We start from the raw sequence: 24,900 nt of genomic DNA on the forward strand, positions 1-24,900 counted from the left end.
TCCGTGAGCATGAACTAATGAAGCCTACTCGAATGAGAGGTGAAACGTCTTGGAAGACACACCAAACAGTCCAGTTGTGATCGACTGAATGCCCCGAGATTATACAAATGTATTGTTTTTAAACTGATGGGTATGTTGCCTTGGAATTGAGTTAATAGAGGGCAAACAAGCGATACAGGCAACATTTTTTTTTAAACAACAATGTATATACAAACAAATTCAGCCCGGAAGAGTTAGGGCTACATGGGATTCTGGGTATTAGTACTGTTGTGTTTATGTTGTGTTACGGTGCGGATGTTCCCCCAAAATGTGTTTGTCATTCTTGTTTGGGTGTGGGTTCACAGTGTGGCGCGTATTTGTAACAGTGTTAAAGTTGTTTATACGGCCACCCTCAGTGTGACCTGTGTGGCTGTTGATCAACTATGTCTTGCAGTCGCTCACTGCGTCTACAAAAGCCAAATACAACAAGTGGCTGGGCTGACATGCTGTTTGTACGGGTTGCAGAGGACGCTAAATGCAGGGCCTCCAGTGTTCCCTTAATAGTGTAGTTTGAGTAAAATTCGGGAGAATAATTACCCCTGGAGGGGCACTGAAAATTGGGAGTATCCCCAAAAAACTGAGGGTATACAAGTATGACGCTGTAAAGCGCCATTCATATAAAACTTGCGGGCCGCACCAACATTACATTTTCATATTAAGGTGCGGGCCACAAAATAACGCGATTGGCCCGCGGGCCGCGTGTTTGAGACCCCTGGTGTACGAGGTTGCAGAACAGGAATGCTGATGGGTCACCACAAGGTGCCCTGTAAAAGATGGGGAAAAAGGTAAACGCTGGGGAGGGATGAGTAAAAAAATACAATCTCGACTGGGCTCCTGAGGGGGTCCAGTCTGAAATGTGGGAAAAAACCTCCATAGCAAAGCACATATAAATATTACAACGTACATCTCCAGATATCTAGGAACAGAGGGAAGGGAGTGCGGGGTCATGGTGGTAGGCCGCAGCTTTCAGGCGCTGACCATCCTTTCATCATCACCCCTGTGGGATTTGCGTTGAAGGCGTTGAGTTCTGTATGTGTGGCGTATATTTTTTTGGATGCAAGTTTGTGTGTAAGCCTGCGGTGTGTCTCTGTTCTGCGGCCTTCATCTTGTGCCTTCGTTAGTCCAAAATCAACAACAAGAGGTGTGTGTCCATGAGACAAGAAGGGAGTTTGTTGTGTCTTCGCTGCACTGTCCTTCTGGAGAGTCTCGAAGCCAGGGAAATCATTTGAAATGTTACAAGTTTTAACTACCGGGTAATAATTTAAAATCTGTAATCCAATAAAAAAAAAGGGTTTCACTTTTTTAAAAAATCAAAGTTTGTATATAAAAATGTTCATTTTAGTAAGATGTTACAAAATGTCACACAGAAATTAAATCGCACAAATTCTTTCTTGATTTCAATAGTAGTTCTCGCCTGAAATTGCTTGCACTCGCGACTTTCTTTGACCCCTTGGTGGGTAATTTTTGCAGTTGTACTCCAGAAAAAAAGTACAGAGACTGAGTCATCAATGTGTGAACGACACTAGTTTGCTACAAGCAACGTTCAAACCGAGAAAACTCGGACACAGTTTGGCAAAATTTTGGTTGGAAAACAAATCATTGAAAAAGTAAGAAAAACGGGGGTAAAACTGAGTAACAATACAGATCATTCCTCAAGATAAATGGCAGCGCCTCCACCAGGCTTTGATACAAACAAACTTTGTTTCTCAACAGCTGCTCGATGCGAGTCAGGCAGGTAGTAGGCTTCCCTCACTGCTTGCTGGAAAGACTGGACTTTGTCACTCGGAACCATGGAGACAGCACAACCCCCCCAACCGGCTCCTGTCAGCCGAGAGCCCACAGCTCCGGACTTCCTGTCGACAAGACAAACAAGAAAAATGGCTTTACTGTCTTTTTAACCAATCATTGAAATGCATAATCATCATAATGTACACAATAACTCATAGGAGTTTCGTACTTAAAGGCCTACTGAAAGCCACTACTACCGACCACGCAGTCTGATAGTTTATATATCAATGATGAAATATTAACATTGCAACACATGCCAATACGGCCTTTTTAGTTTACTAAATTACAATTTTAAATTTCCCGCGGAGTTTCTTGTTGAAAACGTCGCAGAATGGTGACGCGTGTTTGTGACGTCTCGGGTTGGAGGGGACATATTAGCCCAGCACCACACACGGCTAAAAGTCGTCTCTTTTCATCGCATAATTACACAGTAATTTGGACATCGGTGTTGCTGAATCTTTTGCAATTTGTTCAATTAATAATGGAGACAATAAAGAAGAATGCTGTTGGTGGAAAGCGGTGGATTGCAGCTGCCGTTAGCACCGAAACACAGCCTGTGTTTCTTCGTTTGTTGTGAAGCTTTAACACAGAACGGTCAAGCAAACATGTTTTCTACGTCAACCAGCATTTTTTTGGATGGGAAAATTGTGATATTAAGTCGGCTCTTACCGGAGACTTCAGTGAATTATGCGACTTCCTTCTGCAGCTCAAAAAAGCAGCTATGATCTTGGCTCCTCCATTGGCTTCTCTCTGAGACACTGGCGTTCACCGCAGCCATCCGACTTTGAGGTATGACTTTACAATCTCCCTAAAACACTAATAAAAGAATAAGCAGATAAGGGATCTTCCAGAATGATCCTAGTAAATGTGTCTAATTACATCTAAAACGGTTCCACTGCCGCCGCCTAGAGCCGTCGCCTTTTCTTTTTTTTTTTTTTTTGTGCTTCACTCTAAATTTCCTTATCCACAAATCTTTCATCCTCGCTCAAACTAATGGGGAAATTGTCGCTTTCTCGGTCTGAATAGCTCTTGCTGCTGGAGGCTCACATTATAAACAATGTGAGGATGTGAGGAGCCCTCACACTAGGGGACGTCACGCGCACATCGTCTGCTACTTCCAGTAAAGGCAAGGTTTTTTTATTAGCGACCAAAAGTTGCGAACTTTATCATCGATGTTCTGTACTAAATCCTTTCAGCAAAAATATGGCAATATCACATAGAATGGACCTGCTATCCCCGTTTGAATAAGAAAATCTTATTTCGGTAGGCCTTTGAGGGATAAGTAGCACAACTGAGTTAAGAAAAAACATTTTGTCAGGAGGTTATCTGGAAAGTTAATGTATTGTTTAATGAGGTTGTTTGTATCAGATTGAATGTTCAATGATTCAGTAAGTGTCTGTTGTGTAAGTAGATAATGCATTAGGGCTGGGCGTATCGATACCAAGTATCAATAGTATCGATACTTGGTGAGTATCGGTATCGTATCGATACTGGCGTGATGGTATCGATACTTCACCAAATTAAGCGAATCACTCCGATTTAAAAAAAATGTGAGCGCAGCGCAGCGCTCCTCACCACTCCACCCTCCTCCCTAGTGATGGGTCGCGAAAGAGATTTAAAAACACTTGAAAAATTCATCTTTAACCCAAAATAAAATAAAATAAATACAATTAACATGACGCTTGGTGCGTTTGCGCACACACATCAGTATAATTCGCTCCGAGGTTCACTCAGACACGCACACACACACGCGTGTGTTTCCAGTGCGACTTAATGTCTTTGTTGTAAACTGTAAAGTATTTTATTGCACTAAAATAACGATAAGAATTTCTCAGTTCTTTTGTTTTGTGTTAATTTTTACAACTGTTTAATAACTAGTGTTTTCTTTTTTACTTAAGTTCTTGTGTGTTGTGAGGCGACTAGCCAAGTTCAGTATTTGTTTTCACCTTATTTGCCCTACTTACTTTATTGTAATAGATATTAATACTTTTTTATTTGAATTTCTCAGTTCTTTTTTGTTTTCATGTTTACAACTTTGTTCAATAACTAGAGTTTTGTTATTTACCTTAAGTGTTTGTGTGTTTTGAGGCGACAAGCCAGGTTCAGTAGTTGTTTGCACCTTATTTGCATTACTTTATTGCTATTGATATTACTTTTGTAATAAATGTTTAATTTTTTGACTTAAATCGTTGTCCTGTGTTGTATTATTATCATAATCAATTAACAAAGGCAAAAGTACAAATTTGTTTTTCAAAAGTATCGATACCCCAAAGCCGCCCCCCATCATCAGATGACGACACTTCCGGTATCAGTATCGGTATCGGCGATACTGGCCGGTATCGGATCGAATCGGTATCGATACCCAAATTTGCGATATTGCCCACCCCTATAATGCATCAAAACAGTACAAAATCTTTGTGTAGCTGCTGTTAAAGCAACTCATACATGTATTATTAATCGATTTTCATATTCAAATAAAAAGTGTCTTTGGAACCCCTCTTCCAAAGACATGCACCTGGGGATAGTTTGATTGGCATCACTAAATGGTCCCTAGTGTGTGAATGTGAGTGTGAATGTTGTCTGTCTATCTGTGTTGTCCCTGCGATGAGGTGGCGACTTGTCCAGGGTGTACCCCGCCTTGCGCCCGATCGTAGCTGAGATAGGCGCCATCGCCCCCGCAACCCAAAACGGAATAAGCGGTAGAAAATGGATGGAATGGATGGAAATAAAAAGTGGAGAAAATACAAATAAATTCAGAACCCAAAAGCAGGGAAGTTATCACGTTGTGTAATTGGTAGAGTGGCTGTTCATCGTGGATGTTCTCTAATAAATCCTTTCAGCAAAAATATGGCAATATCGCGAAATGATCAAGTATGACACATAGAATGGACCTGCTATCTTCGTTTAAATAAGAAAATCAAATTTTAGTAGGCCTTTAAAGGCAAAGACTACTTTCTGATTGTGATATCTTAGCACAGCCGCTCGGAAAAAAATTACTTACCCTCAGTTTTGTTGGCTTTATTTACAGACGATGAGGCAACGTCCTGACACTTTCAATGCTCTGTAAAACTGCTCTCTGTGTACTGTGTACAATTCACTACGCTCATACAATGTCTTGGAATTGCAACTGTATGCAATGTCTACTATACAACACTTGCAAATGAGACTCAGAACTGTAAGAAAACAAAACACAACAACTGGACAGTAAGACTTAGACTTCCTACTCACAGACAAATATCCACCAGGTGGTCCAGTACAGGACAGCTGCACTCATACAGGTCTCTGCAGCTGGCATGGCTTTGGTTCATCAGGTCTCCCAGGAGCCGGATGGACTCAGCAGGTCCAGAATCACACACACTCTTGAAACGCAGAACACGTGCCGCTTCCCCATAAACATGCTTCGCTCTCTGGTGCAGCTTGAAATTTTCCACTGAAAGAACACAAGCAAAAACGACAAAATAAATCATGTAATTTTTGTTGGCATGGTTCCTGATAGAAGAACATGAGTGTGGTTTGGCTAACCATGTTGAGTGTTTGCACTTAGCAGCTCTTTGGAGAACTGCTCGGAGGTGAGACCCAGAACCTGGCAGATCTCCTCGCGGCTATACGGCTCAGGATGCAGAACCTTGTCCACCAGAGACAGCATGTCCTCCAGAGACGCTTTTAGCTCCGTCTGCACCTGGGCCAGCTTCAGCAACCTACTCAGGTTTAGTCCTCTGGCGTGGGCCAGCATCTGAACGCACACCAAACGTCATACGCAAATACGGTGTTAGCTTTCACTGTTATGCTGATGACAGCCAACTCTACATGCCCTAAAGCTGACCAACACGCCGGACTGTAGTCAGTTGGAAGCGTGTCTTAATGAAATTAAACAATGGATGTCCGCTAACTTTTTGCAACTTAACGCCAAAAAAACGGAAATGCTGATTATCGGTCCTGCTAGACACCGACCTCTATTTAATAATACAACTTTAACATTTGACAACCAAATAATAAAACAAGGTGACTTGGTAAAAAATCTGGGTATTATCTTCGACCCAACTCTCTCCTTTGAGTCACACATTAAAAGCGTTACTCAAACGGCCTTTTATCATCTCCATAATATCGCTAAAATTCGCTCCATTTTGTCCACTAAAGACGTTGAAATCATTATCCATGCGTTTGTTACGCCTCGTCTCGATTACTGTAACGTATTATTTTCGGGGTCTCCCCATGTCTAACATTAAAAGATTACAGTTGGTACAAAATGCGGCTGCTAGACTTTTGACAAGAACAAAAAAGTTTGATCATATTACGCCTGTACTGGCTCACCTGCACTGGCTTCCTGCGCACTTAAGATGTGACTTTAAGGTTTTACTACTTACGTATAAAATACTACACGGTCTAGCTCCATCCTATCTTGCCGATTGTATTGTACCATATGTCACGGCAAGTAATCTGCGTTCAAAAGACTCCGGCTTATTTGTGATTCCTAAAGCCCCCAAAAAAGTCTGCGGGCTATAGAGCGTTTTCCGTTCGGGCTCCAGTACTCTGGAATGCCCTCCCGGTAACAGTTCGAGATGCTACCTCAGTAGAAGCATTTAAGTCTCACCTTAAAACTCATTTGTATACTCTAGCCTTTAAATAGACCTCCTTTTTAGACCAGTTGATCTGCCGCTTCTTTTCTTTTTTCTCCAATGTCCCCCCCTCCCTTGTGGAGGGGGTCCGGTCCGATGACCATGGATGAAGTACTGGCTGTCCAGAGTCGAGACCCAGGATGGACCGTTTGTCGGGACCCAGGATGGACCGCTCGCCTGTGTATCGGTTGGGGACATCTCTACGCTGTTGATCCGCCTCCGCTTGGAATGGTTTCCTGTGGACGGGACTCTCGCTGCTGTTTTGGATCCGCTTTGAACTGAACTCTTGCGGCTGTGTTGGAGCCACTATGGATTGAATTTTCACAGTATCATGTTAGACCTGCTCGACATCCATTGCTTTCGGTCCCCTAGAGGGGTCCTCTCCAAGGTTTCTCATAGTCAGCATCGTCACTGGCGTCCCACTGGATGTGAATTCTCCCTGCCCACTGGGTGTGAGTTTTCCTTGCCCTTTTGTGGGTTCTTCCGAGGATGTCATAGTGGTAATGGTTTGTACAGTCCTTTGAGACATTTGTGATTTAGGGCTATATAAATAAACATTGATTGATTGATTGATTGACACCATGACCGACAAGCATTGACATATTGAACACGAGATACATTCCTCCTAATTTAAGGTATGAACACTTACATTATGTACATCAGTGTTTGTCATTATTTATTTGTGTTGGCCTGCCACAAATAGATATGGTGATACCCGCTGAGACCTAAAGTCAGTGGAGGCGACCGCAGCAAACGTTAAGCAACCAGTACTGACGAAAAAGTGTTTCATAAAAGGCAACAGTTTGAAAGAAAAGACCGGAGGGCCAAAGAACGTTGTTTATGTTTAACTTCATGGTTAATTTGGAGCAGGATTTACTATCAAATTCGCTGCTTCTTCCACTAAAGAAAAAAATAGTATAGAGCCACAAAACATAACACAGCTTATAAACTTGTGAAAAAAATATAATTTTACAGAAAAAGCAATCTGACCATGTGAAATTAAACACTTTTTTTTTTTAATTTTTGACCCCTTGGTTTGCTCAACCAAGGGGTCGCACACTCGAGAAACTGAACTAAACATCCTTGAGACCTCCGAATTCAAGATATTGGGGGGGGGGACCTACTTTTATTCTTTGGCTTTTAACACTACGTGAGTTGTGTGGTCTTCTGTGTTTAAAAAAAATGTGATTTCTATTTATTGTTTTAATTTGTTTTACCCTTTAAAATCATTTTTAATCATATTTATTTAATATTGTTTTTGTATTGGTTTTATTTTTTATTCAGTCATTGGTGGAGCTAAGGATAGTATTTGAATATTGTTTTTAATATTGTTGTGCAGCAATTTATGTTGTTAAAATGTGCTATTCAAATAAAGCGGTGGGAAAATGGATGGATGGATGGATTGGATTGGATTGGATTGGATTGGGGTGGGCGGGGTGGCCCGGGGGGCGGTGTTAATGGGTCCGAGGAGTAAATTTATAGCTAGAATTCACTGAAATTCAAGCATTTCTTATAGAGAGAGCATAGGTATCTGTGACATTTAATTTGCAGGAAAAAGAGTGAGTTTAGGGTTGAATTGTCCATCCTTGTTCTATTCTGTCACTATCTTTCTAACCATGTTGAACACCCTCTCTGATGATGCATTGCTGTGTGGCACGCACAAAAACGCCTTCATCAAATGCACAAGAGTCTGGAATCTTCCATCTCTCCCTAGCATACCCCTTCCCCTTCGAGCTGTCCTGGATGAACTGAAATTGTTGTATCAAATCCTTTTGGAACTTGGAAGCGTACTTCTTTTCCTTACTCGCCGTCGCCATGACTGTCTCTTCTTCGTTCTTCTGCTTGGTCTCTGTTATGTTTTTGGACATTACTACTTGCCGTAGTTTTGAAGCAGTGCATGATGGGAATCCGGATGTTGTGTGTCAGTGTATTAACATGCCGGCTGGAGAAATAGCTCAGTGCCGGCCTACTTTATGGGTTACAGATAAACCTATGGATAACGGAGACATATATAATAGTCTCCTTGTTGTGTGTGCAGTTGCGCACTAAGCTCCAAAAGCCTGAGATGTTATAACGTGACTGGGCCGCAAGGAGGAAAAGTGGACGTGACGACAGGCTGTCCTAACTCAGGTCCGGCAGGAAATCGGGAGAAATTCGGGAGAATGCTGAACACACAGGTTTCCAGTATCTTTTACTTGCCTTCCTTGCGCCTCAGAACTCAGCCTGTGCTCATTCACGGCCTCACAGACAGTCGTAAATTAGAGAACTCTTTTCAAAAATGCAGACCTTTCTCACTCCGGGGTTAAACAAAAAATCAGAGGGGGCCACAACAAGGAGGCAGAAGAAACACATTTAGCCCCGGATCTGCGGGTTGCAAACCTTGATCTGGAGGGACCTTTTAGGATTTTTTAGTGGGGAAAAAATCACTTTATCATTCGTACCCTGTTTTATGTTCTACAATTGAATTTTGACTTTCTAAGACCCAGTTGAACAAGCAATGACTATATATGGCAGGGGTCGGGAACCTTTTTGGCAGAGAGAGCCAAGAAGCCAAATATTTTAAAATGTATTTCCGTAAGAGCCATATAATATTTTTTTAACACTGAACACAACAAAACGCGTGCATTTTTAAGAAAGACCAACATTTCTAGAGAGGTCTCTTATTCTTTGTAATAACATTGTTATTCTGAAGCTAACTGTGGAGGGGGCGTGGCCTGCGGGCCTGCAGCGAAGCAGGTTGTTGCCAGTACCGGCCTCGAAATCAGCGACAGGTGCGTAGATGGCCCATCTGGGCCTTTTTATCTGATCACCTGTCGCTATGTCATAAGCAGCAGCCAGGAGGAAAGACGGGCTTGGGGCAAGAAACCAGAGCGCGAGCAAGAACGAAAGAGAAAAAGACAATTGCTGGAAAGCAACTGAGAGACTTATTGAAAAATAAAACAATATTGTAACCTTGAAACAGGCTCTCGGGTCGTTGCTTCGTGGTCTGAAGAACCCTCTGGAGGGCAAGCCCCACACTAACCAATACTAAATAAATGACTTCTTACCAACTTCTTGAACATAAAAACGCATGACAATGTTTTATATTTTGAACGTTATTTTTAACACTGTGATTACAAGTGGAATTATTCATTATTTATCGTGTTAAGCAATGTCAGCTCAGATTTATCCGAGAGCCAGATGCAGTCATCAAAAGAGCCACATCTGGCTCGCGAGCCATAGGTTCCCTACCCCTGATATATGGGCTTGTTATGAAGCAGGAGGCAAAACAACCAATGCTATGCTTTGGGATACCATATATGTTTTTCAACCACAGTGCCGCGGCACACTAGTGTACCGTGAGATACAGTCTGGTGTGCCGTGGGAGATTATGTAATTTCACTTAATTGGGTTAAAAAAATATATTTTTTGCAAACCACGAATTATAAATGTTTTGCTATTGAGTGTCTGTGCTGTCTACAGCGTGGCAGAGTAACCGTGTAATACTCTTCCATATCAGTAGGTGGCAGTGGGTATGTAATTGCTTTGTAGATGTCGGACACATGGTTTGTCTTGATCACAATATGTGGGAGACAGCGTGTAGGTATAAAGGTATCTAACGCTTAAACCCAAAATAAACAAAAGGCAAGTGCCGTTAGGAAAAGGTATTAAAGCCAAAGGATGGCTATGCAAAACAAAACTAAAACTGAACTGGCTGCAAAGTAAACAAAAACAGAATGCTGGACAACAGCAAAGACTTACAGCGTGTGGAGCAGACGGCGTCCACAAAGTACATTCTTATATGCCATGACAATCAACCACAATATAGGACGACAAGACAAGAACTAAAACATTACGCACAGGAAAACCCCCCCAAAATCCAAATAAGTAAGGGTGTGATGTGACAGGTGGTGACAGTGCACCTACTTAGATACAAGAGCTATATTGATGGTTATGGTTTGGTTATGGTTTGAATTCCTATCCAACAATTGCTAGAACAACTTTTTACTGTCAATATCGACTGCTGAGTTTCATTTTTTAATGTTTTCTGCAGGTGGTGTGCCTCGGGATTTTTTCAATGAAAAAAATGTGCCTTGGCTCCGAAAAAGGTTGAAAAACAGTGCCATCAATAACTACTGTAAAATAAACAAAAGAGGGATTATGCTGGTGCTAGCTCCTTTGCCATCAAAAACCTTGTTTGTAACATTAAAAAACTTAAAATAATCAACAGAATGTCATCTGTAGGTTTTTTTTTACTCAGTTTTGACAAGTGCATCATGTTAAATTATGCAAATTTGACGATTACGCCAGGTGATCAACAACAGCTACAAAAAGATTACCTTCCTGTGGTAAACACTGTACATAATGGGAGAAATACCCTATTAAATAAACACATTTGTGACACTCTTATGCATTTGCACTAGAGATGTACGATAACATCGGACTGCCGATTTTATCGGACGATAAATGCTTTAAAATGTAATATCGGAAATTATCAGTATCGGTTTCAAAAAGTAAAGTTGATGACTTTTTAAAAGGCCGCTGTACGGAGCGGTACACGGACGTAGGGAGAAGTAGAGAGCAGTTGCATCTCCCAGTCATACTTTCCGACCATATCGATTTTCCCGGGAGACTCTCAAATTTTAGTGCCCCTCTTGAAAATCTTCCGGGGCAACCATTCTCCCAAATTTCTCCCGATTTCCACCCAGACAACAATGTTGGGGGCGTGCCTTTAAGGCACTGCCTTTGCGTGCCGGCCCATTCGCATATAATCTACGGCTTTTCACACACACACACAAATAAATGCAAGCATACTTGGTCAACAGCCATACAGGTCACACTGAGGGTGGCCGTATAAACAACTTTAACACTGTTACAAATATGTGTCAGGCTTGGACTTGGTCTTGGGTTGTTTTCCCGAGGTGCAAAGCGAATGGAGTGTAAACGGCGTGAAGGAAGGTACATCTTTATTTTAACACTAAAACTAAAAACAGGAACCAACAAAAAGCGCGCACAATGGCGGTACAAAAAACTGGGCTATGAAACAAAAGACTAGCACAAAGGCTATAAACTACAAACATGAAACAAAAACACTTGTGCAGTGGCATAAATAACAAAAACTTACGTGGACAAAATGGACAGCATTGCAAGGCATGAAGCAGATAATCAAGGGTGTGAATGAGGTGATGTTGCCGGACTGACTAACTGGTAACTGTGGCTTAAATAATGAACATGATAAGTGAAAACAGGTGTGAGACAAGAGAGGTGAACTGATTGGTTGTCATGGTAACAAAACAGGGAGTGAAAAAAAAAGGAACTTAGAGTCCAAAGGGTCAAAAGCACCTGGTATTCCTAGGCAGTCTCCCATCCAAGCACTAACCAGGTCAGACACTACTTAGCTTTGAGAACAGATAAGATTGGGGATGCTCAGGGTAATATGGCCATACAAAACTCATGATCAGACATGACAGAAAACTAAATCAGTTGGCATGGTAAGACAAACAAGGAAATGCAAAACTAAATGTCCAAGAAACTAAACATAGCATGACCAAAACAAAACATGAACCATAGGCGTGACAATATGCGCCACACTGTGAATCCACACCAGACAAGAATGATCAAACACATTTTGGGAGAACATCCCTACCGTAACACAACATAAACACAGACAAATACCCAGAATTCTTTGCAGCACTAACTCTTCCGGGATGCTACAATATACCCCGCTACCCCCTACTCCGCCCACCTCAACCTCCTCATGCTTTCTCAGGGAGAGCACGTCCCAAATTCCAGTCTGCTGTTTTGAGGCATGTTAAAAAAAATAATGCACTTAGTGACTTCAATAATAAATATGGCAGTGCCATGTTGGCCTTTTATTCCATAACTTGAGTTGATTTATTTTGGAAAGCCTTGTTACATTGCTTAATGCATCACAACAAAATTAGGCATAATAATGTGTTAATTCCACGACTGTATATATCGGTATTGGTTGATATCAGAATCGGTAACTAAGAGTTGTAAAATATCGGAATATCAGCTATCGGCAAAAAAACCATTGGTAACATAAAAAAATAACTTAAAATAATCAACAGAATGTCATCTGTAGTTTTTTTACTCAGTTTTGACAAGTGCGTCATATTCAATTATGCAAATTTGACGATTACACCAAGTCAACCCCCCTGAACAATAACAGCCACAAATAGATTGCATTCCTGAGGTAAACACTGTACATATTGGGAGAAATACCCTATTAAATAAATACTAGACATTCGTGACACTCTTATGCGTTTGCACTAGAGATGTCCAATAATAACGGACTGCCGACATTATCGGCCGATAAATGCTTTAAAATGTAATATTGGAAATTATTGTTATCTCCTCCCTGAGTACACGGACGCAGGGAGGAGTACAGAGTACCAATAAACCTTAAAGGCACTGCCTTTGCGTGCCGGACCAATCACATAATATCTACGACTTTTCAAACACACAAAAGTGAATGCAACGCATACTTGGTCATCAGCCATACAGGTCACACTGAGGGTGGCCGTATAAACAACTTTAACACTGTTGCAAATATGCGCCACACTGTGAACCCACACCAAACCAGAATAACAAAACACATTTCGGGAGAACATCCGCACCGTAACACAACATAAACACAACAGAACAAATACCCAGAAGTCCTTGCAGCACTACCTCTCCCGGGATGCTACAATATAATTAAAATAATCAACCAGAATGTCATCTGTAGTTTTTTAATTCAGTTTTGACAAGTGCGTCATGTTCAATTATGCAAATGTGACGATTACACCAAGACAACCCCCCTGACCAGCAACAGCCACAAATAGATTGCATTCCTGTGGTAAAGACTGTACATATTGGGAGAAATACCCTATTAAATAAACACATTTGTGACATTCTTATGCGTTTTGCACTGTACCTTTGTTGCTATCCGACACTCGACCACGCGGATATTGAAGTGAGAAGATGCTGCTTTGTTCATCCCCACACAGCAGTTGGAAATCACAAACACAGCACCTTTAGGGAGTTGGACATCAGTGGCTCTCAAAGGCTCAAACTCAATCAGCTTTGCCTGTTGGTGGAAGAACACACACACACACACACACACAACAAATTTAATACAACGTGTTCATAGATGTTGGTGCAATTTTTAATGTGACCAAAGTACCATTTACATCTATTTTTACACATAATGTAAGACTTTGGCTTTTTGCAGGTGGCACGCTTTGTTGTGTGACGCTTCCCTCCAGAACAAGAATGTGAGTAACAATTTTCATGAAATATGACTCATTTTCAATTCTCTTATGTGGTTGACCTATGTTTAGACTTGTATGAGAAGAATGTCAAATAATTGCAAATTGATCATTAGACTGTTAATATCAAACTGTCAGACTCAGCGTAAACTGGTTATAATACCAAATAAACAATGTTACATCTACAAATTATTCTTCGGATCCAGCAAGGAAGAAGAAGCTGTTGTAGCATGCATACACACACTACATCAGCAAAGTGACATGTAAACATGACAAGCACGGCCTGGATTTTCATGAATTTTAACGATATTCATAAGTGTTGGTAAAACTCCATGCTCCACAATTTTTTACGCAACTGGAAAAAAAAAGGCGTCACGGCAAAGTCCGCCTCATTAGTCAGACTTAGGCACTTTTGTCTCAGAATACCAATAGGATAAACTATGTGGGTGTTATTTCATATCTAATGAACTCTCATAATGTTGAAAAAATATTATGAAGTGTTTTTATACTCTAGCTATGGAAATATTCTATGAACAGAATAGAATAGAATACAATAGAAAGTACTTTATTGATCCCTGGGGGAAATTCAGCCCTACAGTTCGTTCACAGGTATTTTTTACATGTGAATAATATAAATAGTCTATTATACAGCATTATTCACATGTGAATAACATAAATATAGTTTATTATACAGCATTAATCATAATCACATGTGAATACTATAAATACGGTCTATTATACATCATTATTTACATTTGAATAACATAAATACAGTCTATTATACAGCATTATTCACATGTGAATAATATACAGTCTATTATCCATCATTATTTACATGTGAATAACATAAATACAGTCTACTATACAGCATTATTCACATGTGAATAACATAAATACAGTCTACTATACAGCATTATTCACACGTGAATAATATAAATAGTCTATTATACAGCATTAATTACGTATGAATAATATAAATACAGTCTACTATACAACATTATTCACATGTGAATAACATAAACAAAGTTTACTATACAGCATTATTCACATGCGAATAATATAAATACAGTAAATTATACATCATTATTCACAAGTGAATAACATAAATAGTCTAGTATCCAGCATTATTCACGTGAATAACATAAAGTCTATTATTCAGAATTATTCACATGTGAATCATATAAATACAGTCAATTATACAGCATTATTCACAAGTGAATAACATAAATAGTCTATTATACAGCATTATTAACATGTTAATAACATAAATACAGTCTATTATACAGCATTATTCACATGTGAATAATATAAATACAGTAAATTATACAGCATTATTCACAAGTGTATAACATAAATAGTCTATTATCCAGCATTATTCACGTGAATAACATAAATACAGTCTATAATTCAGAATTATTCACATGTGAATAATATAAATACAGTCAATTATACAGCATTATTCACATGTGGATAATATAAATACAGTCTATTATACAACATTATTCACATGTGATTAACATAAATACAGTCTATTATACAGCATTATTCACATGTGAATAATATAAATACAGTCTATTATACAGCATTATTCACATGTGAATAACATAAATACAGTCTACTATACAGCATTATTCACATGCAAATAATATAAATACAGTAAATTATACAGCATTATTCACAAGTGAATAACATAAATAGTCTATTATCCAGCATTATTCACGTGAATAACATAAATACAGTCTATTATTCAGAATTATTCACATGTGAATAATATAAATACAGTCAATTATACAGCATTATTCACATGTGAATAATATAAATACAGTCTATTATACATCATTACTCACATGTCAATAACATAAATAGAGTCTACTATACAGCATTATTCACATGTGAATAATATAAATACAGTCTATTATACAGCATTATTCACATGTGAATAACATAAATACAGTCTACTATACAGCATTATTCGCATGTGAATAATATAAATAAAGTCTATTATACAGCATTATTCACATGTGAATAACATAAATACAGTCTACTATACAGCATTATTCACATGCGAATAATATAAATATAGTAAATTATATAGCATTATTCACAAGTGAATAACATAAATAGTCTATTATCCAGCATTATTCACGTGAATAACATAAATACAGTCTATTATTCAGAATTATTCACATGTGAATAATATAAATACAGTCAATTATACAGCATTATTCACATGTGAATAATATAAATACAGTCTATTATACAGCATTATTCACATGTGAATAACATAAATACAGTCTATTATACAGCATTATTCACATGTGAATAATATAAATACAGTCTATTATACAGCATTATTCACAAGTGAATAACATAAATAGTCTATTATCCAGCATTATTCACGTGAATAACATAAATACAGTCCATTATACAGCACTATTCACATGATTTGAATAATATAAATACAGTTTATTATACAGCATTATTCACATGTGAATAATATATATACATTTACAGTACATGTACAGTCAAAAGGAACATATGCATTATACAGTCTGATGGCTGTTGGTATGAATTAATCATTCTTACTTCACATAAATTAATTCAGGCCTGGAACTAATTAACCACAATAAACAAAGGTTTACTGTATTGCACTATTATACTGTACAGTATTGTAGTCACTTCGTTTAAGGGAAGGTCGGATTTGTGCACATCCTGATTAACAATCTTACTACATACGGTTCCTTTCTCTGCCAGAAATGAGATGGATTGGTCCATGCCTCCTCCCTCGGTGCCAATGTAGCGCTCGCTTTTAGCACATAGTTCTGCAAGAGCCACCTAAAATAAGAAGAGTAAAATGAGAAATGGCGCTGTTTGTTTTTTTTAACGATTATGTGTTTTACTTTAGAGAGGGACTTCTGATTTGTCTTCATTGTTAGGAGCCCAGCACAACACACGAGGGCACTGGAACTGGACAGGCCGGAGCTTGGTGGGATGTTTCCGTCGACCAAACATGACATTCCTGGTAGGTGTGTGATTCCAAACTTCTCCTGTGTTCAACACAAAAGAAGTGTCGTAATTCGGTAGTTGTAATTTGGATGTCAGTGCACAAAACCCAAAACCAGTGGCACGTTGTGTAAATGGTAAATAAAAAGAGAATACAACGATTTTCAAATCCTTTTCAACTTATATTCAATTGAATAGACTGCAAAGACAAGATATTTAATGTTCACACTGAGAAACTTCATTTTTTTTGGTAAATAATCATTAATGTAGAATTTAATGGCAGCAACACATTGCAAAAATGTTGTCACAGGGGCATTTTTACCACCGTGTTACATGGCCTTTCCTTTTAACAACACTCAGTAAACGTTTGGGAACTGAGGAGACACATTTTTGAAGCTTCTCAGGTGGAATTCTTTCCCATTCTTGCTTGATGTTTAGCTTAAGTTGTTCAACAGTCCAGGGTCTCAGTTGTCAAATTTTAGGCTACATAATGCGCCACACATTTTCAAAGGGAGATAGGTCTGGACTACAGGTACTCACACTCTTTTACTACAAAGCCACGCTGTTGTAACACGTGCAGAATATAACTTGGCATTGTCTTGCTGAAATAAGCAGGAGCGTCAACGATAACTTTGCTTGGATGGCAACATGTGTTGCTCCAAAACCTGTATGTACCTTTCAGCATTAATGGTCCCTTCACAGATGTGTAAGTTACCCATGTCTTGGCCTCCAATACACCCCCCTACCATCACAGATGCTGGCTTTTCAACTTTGCACTTGTAACAGTCCGGATGGTTCTTTTCCTCTTTGGTTCGGAGGACACGACGACGTCCGCAGTTTCCAAAAACAATTTGAAATGGGGATTCGTCAGACCACAGAACACTTTTACACTTTGCATCAGTCCATTTTTGATGAGTTCGGGTCCAGAAAAACCGGCGGCGTTTCTGGGTGTTGTTGATAAAGGACTTTCGATCTGCATAGTAGAGTTTTAACTTGCACTTACAGATGTAGCGACAAACTGTAGTCACTGACAGTGGTTTTCTGAAGTGTTCCTGCCCATGTGGTGATATCCTTTAGACACTGATGTCGGTTTTTGATGCAGTACACGGACAATAATAGTTGGTTTTTGGCCTTTCTCCAGATTCTCTGAACTTTTTGATGATATTAAGGACCGTAGATGGTGAAATCCCAAAATTCCTTGCAATAGCTCATTGAGAAATGTTGTTCTTAAACTGTTGGACAATTTGCTCACGCATTTGTTGACAAAGTGGTTACCCTTGCCCCATCCTTGTTTGTGAATAACTGAGCATTTCATGGAAGCTGCTTTTATACCCGATCATTGCACCCATCTGTTCCCAATTAGCCTGTTCACCTGTGGGATGATCCAAATAAGTCTTTGATGAGCATTCCTGAACTTTCTCAGTTTTTTTGTCACTTGTGCCAGCTTTTTTGAAACCTGTTCCAGGCATTATATTCTAAATGAGCTAATATTTGCAAAAAATATCACATTTTACCAGTTCGAATGTTAAGTATCTTGTCTTTGCAGTCTATTCAATTGAATATAGGTTGAAAAGGATTTGCAAATCATCTTTTTATTTACCATTTACACAACGTGCCAACTTTACTAGTTTAAGGTTTTGTCATTTTTGTTTAATATCTGGAACTGTGTGTATCCAGCATTTGGCATGTGTCAGCATCACATCGATGCTCATGTCCTACCTGAATGCCTTTCACTCCACAGAGGAAATAATAATACCACTTTGGGTTATCTCTGTCAATGATTATATCCTCTGAGCATGACACCGTGAAATCCCTGTATTAAAAAAACCCACCATCATCTGAGTGCACATAACAACATGGTATTTTAACATGTTTAAAAAGGTCCATTATTATACAAAACATTTTTTTTTTAAATACGTGCTTAGACTGAGCCTACTTTGTAATGGAAATACTGTTATACTGTCTCTGGCTTGCTCATTTTTGACTGATTGAGACTTTTATCAGTAGATTGCACAGAACAGTACATATTCCGTACAATTGACGACTAAATTGTAACACCCCAATACGTTTTTCAACTCGTTTAAGTCGGGGTCCACGTTAATCAATTCATAGTTAGATGGTTTTTATATTCAAAGCTTTTGCGGGGCACAGCTAAAATGTGTCATCAACATGCATATTCTCTCTCTTTTTTGTTTATTTCTCTCATCAAAAAAGAGAGCACAGTCTACCAAGTCCAATTCCATGTGTGTTAAACATAATTAGCGAATAAATTCTGATTCTGATTGCCACAAGACAATTAAAAGCTCTATCGTCGGCCAAATTCATATAATTTATTTCGGATATTGTCTATATCCTGCAACACAACTACAGAAACAAACGAGTAAGGATGCATTCCCATCCTAATTGGAACTCGTATTAATTCTGAATCGATTTAGAATTTTCAATAATCCATTTTTTAAAAGACGATTTTTAAGCCATCTAAGGCAGTGGTTCTCAAATGGGGGTACGCGTACCCCTAGGAGTACTTGAAGGTATGCCAAGGGGTACTTGAAATTTTTTTAATATATTCTAAAAATAGCTAAACAATTCAAAATCCTTTATAAATATATTTATTGAATAATACTTCAACAAAATATGAATGTAAGTTCATAAACTGTGAAAAAAATACAACAATGCAATATTTACTGTTGACAGCTAGATTTTTTGTGGTTATGATCCATAAATCCCTGCGGTGAGGGAGCAACTTGTCCAGCGTGTACGCCCCCTTCCGCCCGATTGTAGCTGACATAGGCACCAACGCCCCCCGCGACCCCAAAGGGAATAAGCGGTAGAAAATGGGTGGATGGATGTTCCATAAATATTGATGTTTAATATTTCTTTATTTGTGAAGAAATGTTTAGAATTACGTTCATGAATCCAGATGGATCTCTATTACAATCCCCTAAGAAGGTACTTTACGTTTCTATGTGTAGAAATCTTTATTTATAATTGAATCACTTGTTTATTTTTCAACAAGTTTATTGTTATTTTTATATCTTTTTTTCCAAATAGTTCAAGAAAGACCACTACAAATGAGCAATATTTTGCAGTGTTATACAATTTAATAAATCAGAAACTGATGACATAGTGCTGTAGTTTACTTCTTTATCTCTTTTTTTCCAACCAAAAATGCTTTGCTCTGATTAGGGGGTACTTGAATTAAAAAAATGTTCACAGGGGGTACATCACTGAAAAAAGGTTGACAACCACTGATCTAAGCGGTTACCTCATATGTCAGCAGTCAAACAGAGCTTTTGTAAACTGTCTTGAAAAGGTTTATTAGAATTTGTGTACCAGATAATTAATTGTTAAAATTTGTTTGAATCAAAGAGTTAATTTTAAACCGAATCATCCCCCCAACAATTGGAATGGAATTGAATCGGGAGTAGTAAGATTCACATTCCTACGAAACATGAATTGATCAACGTGGACCCCTCCAATGGGCTCACCACCCATAGCAGGGGCCATAGAGGTCGGGTGCATTGTGAGCTGGGCGACAGCCGAAGGCAGGGCACTTGGCGGTCCGATCCTCGGCTACAGAAGCTAGCTCTTGGGACGTGGAACGTCACATCACTGGGGGGGAAAGAGCCTGAGCTAGTGCGCGAAGTCGAGAAATTCCGGCTGGATATAGTCGGACTCACTTCGACGCACAGCAAGGGCTCTGGAACCACTTCTCTCGAGAGGGATTGGACCCTCTTCCACTCTGGCGTTGCCGGCAGTGAGAGGCGACGGGCTGGGGTGGCAATTCTTGTTTCCCCCCGGCTCAAAGCCTGTACGTTGGAGTTCAACCCGGTGGACGAAAGGGTAGCCTCCCTCCGCCTGCGGGTGGGGGGACGGGTCCTGACTGTTGTTTGTGCTTATGCACCAAACAGCAGTTCAGAGTACCCACCCTTTTTGGGAACGCTCGAGGGAGTACTGGAAAGTGCTCCCCCGGGTGATTCCCTTGTCCTACTGGGAGACTTCAACGCTCATGTTGGCAACGACAGTGAAACCTGGAGAGGCGTGATTGGGAAGAATGGCCGCCCGGATCTGAACCCGAGTGGTGTTTTGTTATTGGACTTTTGTGCTCGTCACAGTTTGTCCATAACAAACACCATGTTCAAACATAAGGGTGTCCATATGTGCACTTGGCACCAGGACACCCTAGGCCGCAGTTCCATCATCGACTTTGTAGTTGTGTCATCGGATTTGCGGCCTCATGTTATGGACACTCGGGTGAAGAGAGGGGCGGAGCTTTCCACCGATCACCACCTGGTGGTGAGTTGGCTGCGATGGTGGGGGAGGATGCCGGACAGACCTGGGAGGCCCAAACGTATTGTGAGGGTCTGCTGGGAACGTCTGGCAGAGTCTCCTGTCAGACAAAGTTTCAATTCCCACCTCCGGAAGAACTTTGAACATGTCACGAGGGAGGTGCTGGACATTGAGTCCGAGTGGACCATGTTCCGCACCTCTATTGTCGAGGCGGCAGATCGGAGCTGTGGCCGCAAGGTAGTTGGTGCCTGTCGGGGCGGCAATCCTAAAACCCCTTGGTGGACACCAGCGGTGAGGGATGCCGTCAAGCTGAAGAAGGAGTCCTATCGGGTCCTTTTGGCTCATAGGACTCCGGAGGCAGTGGACAGGTACCGACAGGCCAAGCGGTGTGCAGCTTCAGCGGTCGCGGAGGCAAAAACTCGGACATGGGAAGAGTTCGGGGAAGCCATGGAAAACGACTTCCGGACGGCTTCGAAGCGATTCTGGACCACCGTCCGCCGCCTCAGGAAGGGGAAGCAGTGCACTATCAACACCGTGTATGGTGCGGATGGTGTTCTGCTGACCTCGACTGCGGATGTTGTGGATAGGTGGAAGGAATACTTCGAAGACCTCCTCAATCCCACCAACACGTCTTCCTATGAGGAAGCAGTGCCTGGGGAATCTGTGGTGGACTCTCCTATTTCTGGGGCTGAGGTCGCTGAGGTAGTTAAAAAGCTCCTCGGTGGCAAGGCCACAGGGGTGGACGAGATCCGCCCGGAGTTCCTTAAGGCTCTGGATGCTGTGGGGCTGTCTTGGTTGACAAGACTTTGCAGCATCGCGTGGACATCGGGGGCGGTACCTCTGGATTGGCAGACCGGGGTGGTGGTTCCTCTCTTTAAGAAGGGGGACCGGAGGGTGTGTTCCAACTATCGTGGGATCACACTCCTCAGCCTTCCCGGTAAGGTTTATTCAGGTGTACTGGAGAGGAGGTTACGTCGGATAGTCGAACCTCGGATTCAGGAGGAACAGTGTGGTTTTCGTCCTGGTCGTGGAACTGTGGACCAGCTCTATACTCTCGGCAGGGTTCTTGAGGGTGCATGGGAGTTTGCCCAACCAGTCTACATGTGCTTTGTGGACTTGGAGAAGGCATTCGACCGTGTCCCTCGGGAAGTCCTGTGGGGAGTGCTCAGAGAGTATGGGGTATCGGACTGTCTTATTGTGGCGGTCCGTTCCCTGTACGATCAGTGCCAGAGCTTGGTTCGCATTGCCGGCAGTAAGTCGAACACATTTCCAGTGAGGGTTGGACTCCGCCAAGGCTGTCCTTTGTCACCCATTCTGTTCATAACTTTTATGGACAGAATTTCTAGGCGCAGTCAAGGCGTTGAGGGGTTCCGGTTTGGTAACCGCAGGATTAGGTCTCTGCTTTTTGCAGATGATGTGGTCCTGATGGCTTCATCTGACCGGGATCTTCAGCTCTCGCTGGATCGGTTCGCAGCCGAGTGTGAAGCGACCGGAATGAGAATCAGCACCTCCAAGTCCGAGTCCATGGTTCTCGCCCGGAAAAGGGTGGAGTGCCATCTCCGGGTTGGGGAGGAGACCCTGCCCCAAGTGGAGGAGTTCAAGTACCTAGGAGTCTTGTTCACGAGTGAGGGAAGAGTGGATCGTGAGATCGACAGGCGGATCGGTGCGGCGTCTTCAGTAATGCGGACGTTGTACCGGTCCGTTGTGGTGAAGAAGGAGCTGAGCCAGAAGGCAAAGCTCTCAATTTACCGGTCGATCTACGTTCCCATCCTCACCTATGGTCATGAGCTTTGGGTCATGACCGAAAGGATAAGATCACGGGTACAAGCGGCCGAAATGAGTTTCCTCCGCCGTGTGGCGGGGCTCTCCCTTAGAGATAGGGTGAGAAGCTCTGCCATCCGGGAGGAACTCAAAGTAAAGCCGCTGCTCCTTCACATCGAGAGGAGCCAGATGAGGTGGTTCGGGCATCTGGTCAGGATGCCACCCGAACGCCTCCCTAGGGAGGTGTTTAGGGCACGTCCAACCGGTAGGAGGCCACGGGGAAGACCCAGGACACGTTGGGAAGACTATGTCTCCCGGCTGGCCTGGGAACGCCTCGGGATCCCCCGGGAAGAGCTAGACGAAGTGGCTGGGGAGAGGGAAGTCTGGGTTTCCCTGCTTAGGCTGTTGCCCCCGCGACCCGACCTCGGATAAGCGGAAGATGATGGATGGATGGATGGATGGATGGATGGACCCCGACCGACTTAAACAAGTTGATAAACTTATTCGGGTGTCACCATTTAGTGGTCAATTGTACGGAATATGTACTGTGCTGTGTAATCTACTAATAAAAGTCTCAATCAATCAATCAATCAATCAACCAACACAGCGTTCCAAATAGGGTTAAGGAGAATCATTTTTCAAGTGTCCAAATTCCGGCACAATTTTTGGCCAACAATCTTAATGTTGGACCTTTCAAAACATACTAAAAATTGTGGAAAAATAGCATTGGAACTTTAAAAAAAAAAAATCTTACTTGTACAAAGTATCTGTGTTAGCCAGCTGGATTGTCCCAGAATTATTTAATGACACAGCGGCGAGGATATTCTGTTCAATGGCCATCGGAAGAACGGAGTAGCCGCAGTAATCAATGTGCTCCCCTGTTAGAAGGGAAAATTAAGAAAAGCAAAATAAAAAACAATGAATGGAGAAATACTGTGTGTTGATTGCTTAAAGGGGAACTGCAGTTTTTGGGGGAATTTTGCCTATTGTTCACAATCTTTATGAGAGACAAGAACACACATCTTTTGTTTTCTTTTTACATTTTTAAAGATGATAAAAAACGCTTGAAAGATGCGGCTAATGAAAGTCACCGTTTTAGAATTCAAAACCCTCTGAAACAACTTTAAAACCCTGCAGCAACGATTTATATAAACACTGCAATTTTATATATATATATATATATATATATATATATATATATATATATTTATATTTATATATAATGTAGTAACAGACACCTTCATAACAATATGTAATATGTACAATATACACACTGCAAGTATATATATAATGTAGTAACAGTTTATAACAATATGTAATATGTACAATATACACACTGCAAATATATATATATAATGTAGTAACATACACCTTCATAACAATATGTAATATGTACAATATACACACTGCAAGTATATATAAAATGTAGTCACAAACACCTTCATAAAAATATGTAATATGTACAATATAAACACTGCAAGTATATATATAGCACACAAATAATAAATGAACCGACGCATCGCAGCCGTAATACGATAGACCTAGTGCTTGTCAGAGGTATCACCGTCTCCAAAGTTATGATACTCCCGTATACTAAAGTAATGTCCGATCATTACCTTATAAAATTCGAAGTTCAGACTCATGTTCGGCAAGCTAATAATAATAATAACTGCTATAGCAGCCGCAACATTAATGCTGCCACAACGACGACTCTTGCGGACCTACTGCCCTCGGTAATGGCACCGTTCCCAAAGTATGTGGGCTCTATTGATAACCTCACTAACAACTTTAACAACGCCCTGCGCGAAACCATTGATAGTATAGCACCGCTGAAGTTAAAAAAGGCTCCAAAAAGGCGTACGCCATGGTTTACTGAAGAAACTAGAGCTCAGAAATTATTATGTAGAAAGCTGGAACGCAAATGGCGCACGACTAAACTTGAGGTGCACCATCAAGCATGGAGTGATAGTTTAATAACTTATAAACGCATGCTTACCTTAGCTAAAACTAATTATTACTCAAATCTCATCCGCATTAATAAAAACGATCCAAAATTTTTGTTTAGTACAGTAGCATCGCTAACCCAACAAGGGACTCCTTCCAGTAGCTCCACCCATTCGGCAGATGACTTTATGAAGTTCTTTAATAAG

The 24,900-nt window shown here is 40.7% G+C and overlaps 1 protein-coding gene across 3 annotated transcripts in view; it reads right to left on the bottom strand.

Annotated features, from left to right (window-relative positions):
• Positions 1 to 1,099: 1,099 nt before the first annotated feature.
• Positions 1,100 to 24,900, bottom strand: part of galk2 (galactokinase 2) — a 28,699-nt gene continuing 4,898 nt past the window's right edge. For all 3 annotated transcript variants that reach the window (XM_061916919.1, XM_061916917.1, XM_061916918.1), the window contains 8 exons: positions 23,505 to 23,628; positions 18,419 to 18,512; positions 16,597 to 16,743; positions 16,433 to 16,531; positions 13,363 to 13,515; positions 5,350 to 5,560; positions 5,056 to 5,257; positions 1,100 to 1,892 (listed from right to left, as the gene is read on the bottom strand). In XM_061916919.1, coding sequence (XP_061772903.1) covers positions 1,685 to 1,892; positions 5,056 to 5,257; positions 5,350 to 5,560; positions 13,363 to 13,515; positions 16,433 to 16,531; positions 16,597 to 16,743; positions 18,419 to 18,512; positions 23,505 to 23,590 — 1,200 coding nt within the window. In that variant the 5' untranslated portion in view covers positions 23,591 to 23,628 and the 3' untranslated portion in view covers positions 1,100 to 1,684. The remainder of the gene's footprint in view (positions 1,893 to 5,055; positions 5,258 to 5,349; positions 5,561 to 13,362; positions 13,516 to 16,432; positions 16,532 to 16,596; positions 16,744 to 18,418; positions 18,513 to 23,504; positions 23,629 to 24,900) is intronic.

Source organism: Nerophis ophidion, linkage group LG12, assembly GCF_033978795.1.
Source record: "Nerophis ophidion isolate RoL-2023_Sa linkage group LG12, RoL_Noph_v1.0, whole genome shotgun sequence".
NCBI lineage: Eukaryota > Metazoa > Chordata > Actinopteri > Syngnathiformes > Syngnathidae > Nerophis > Nerophis ophidion.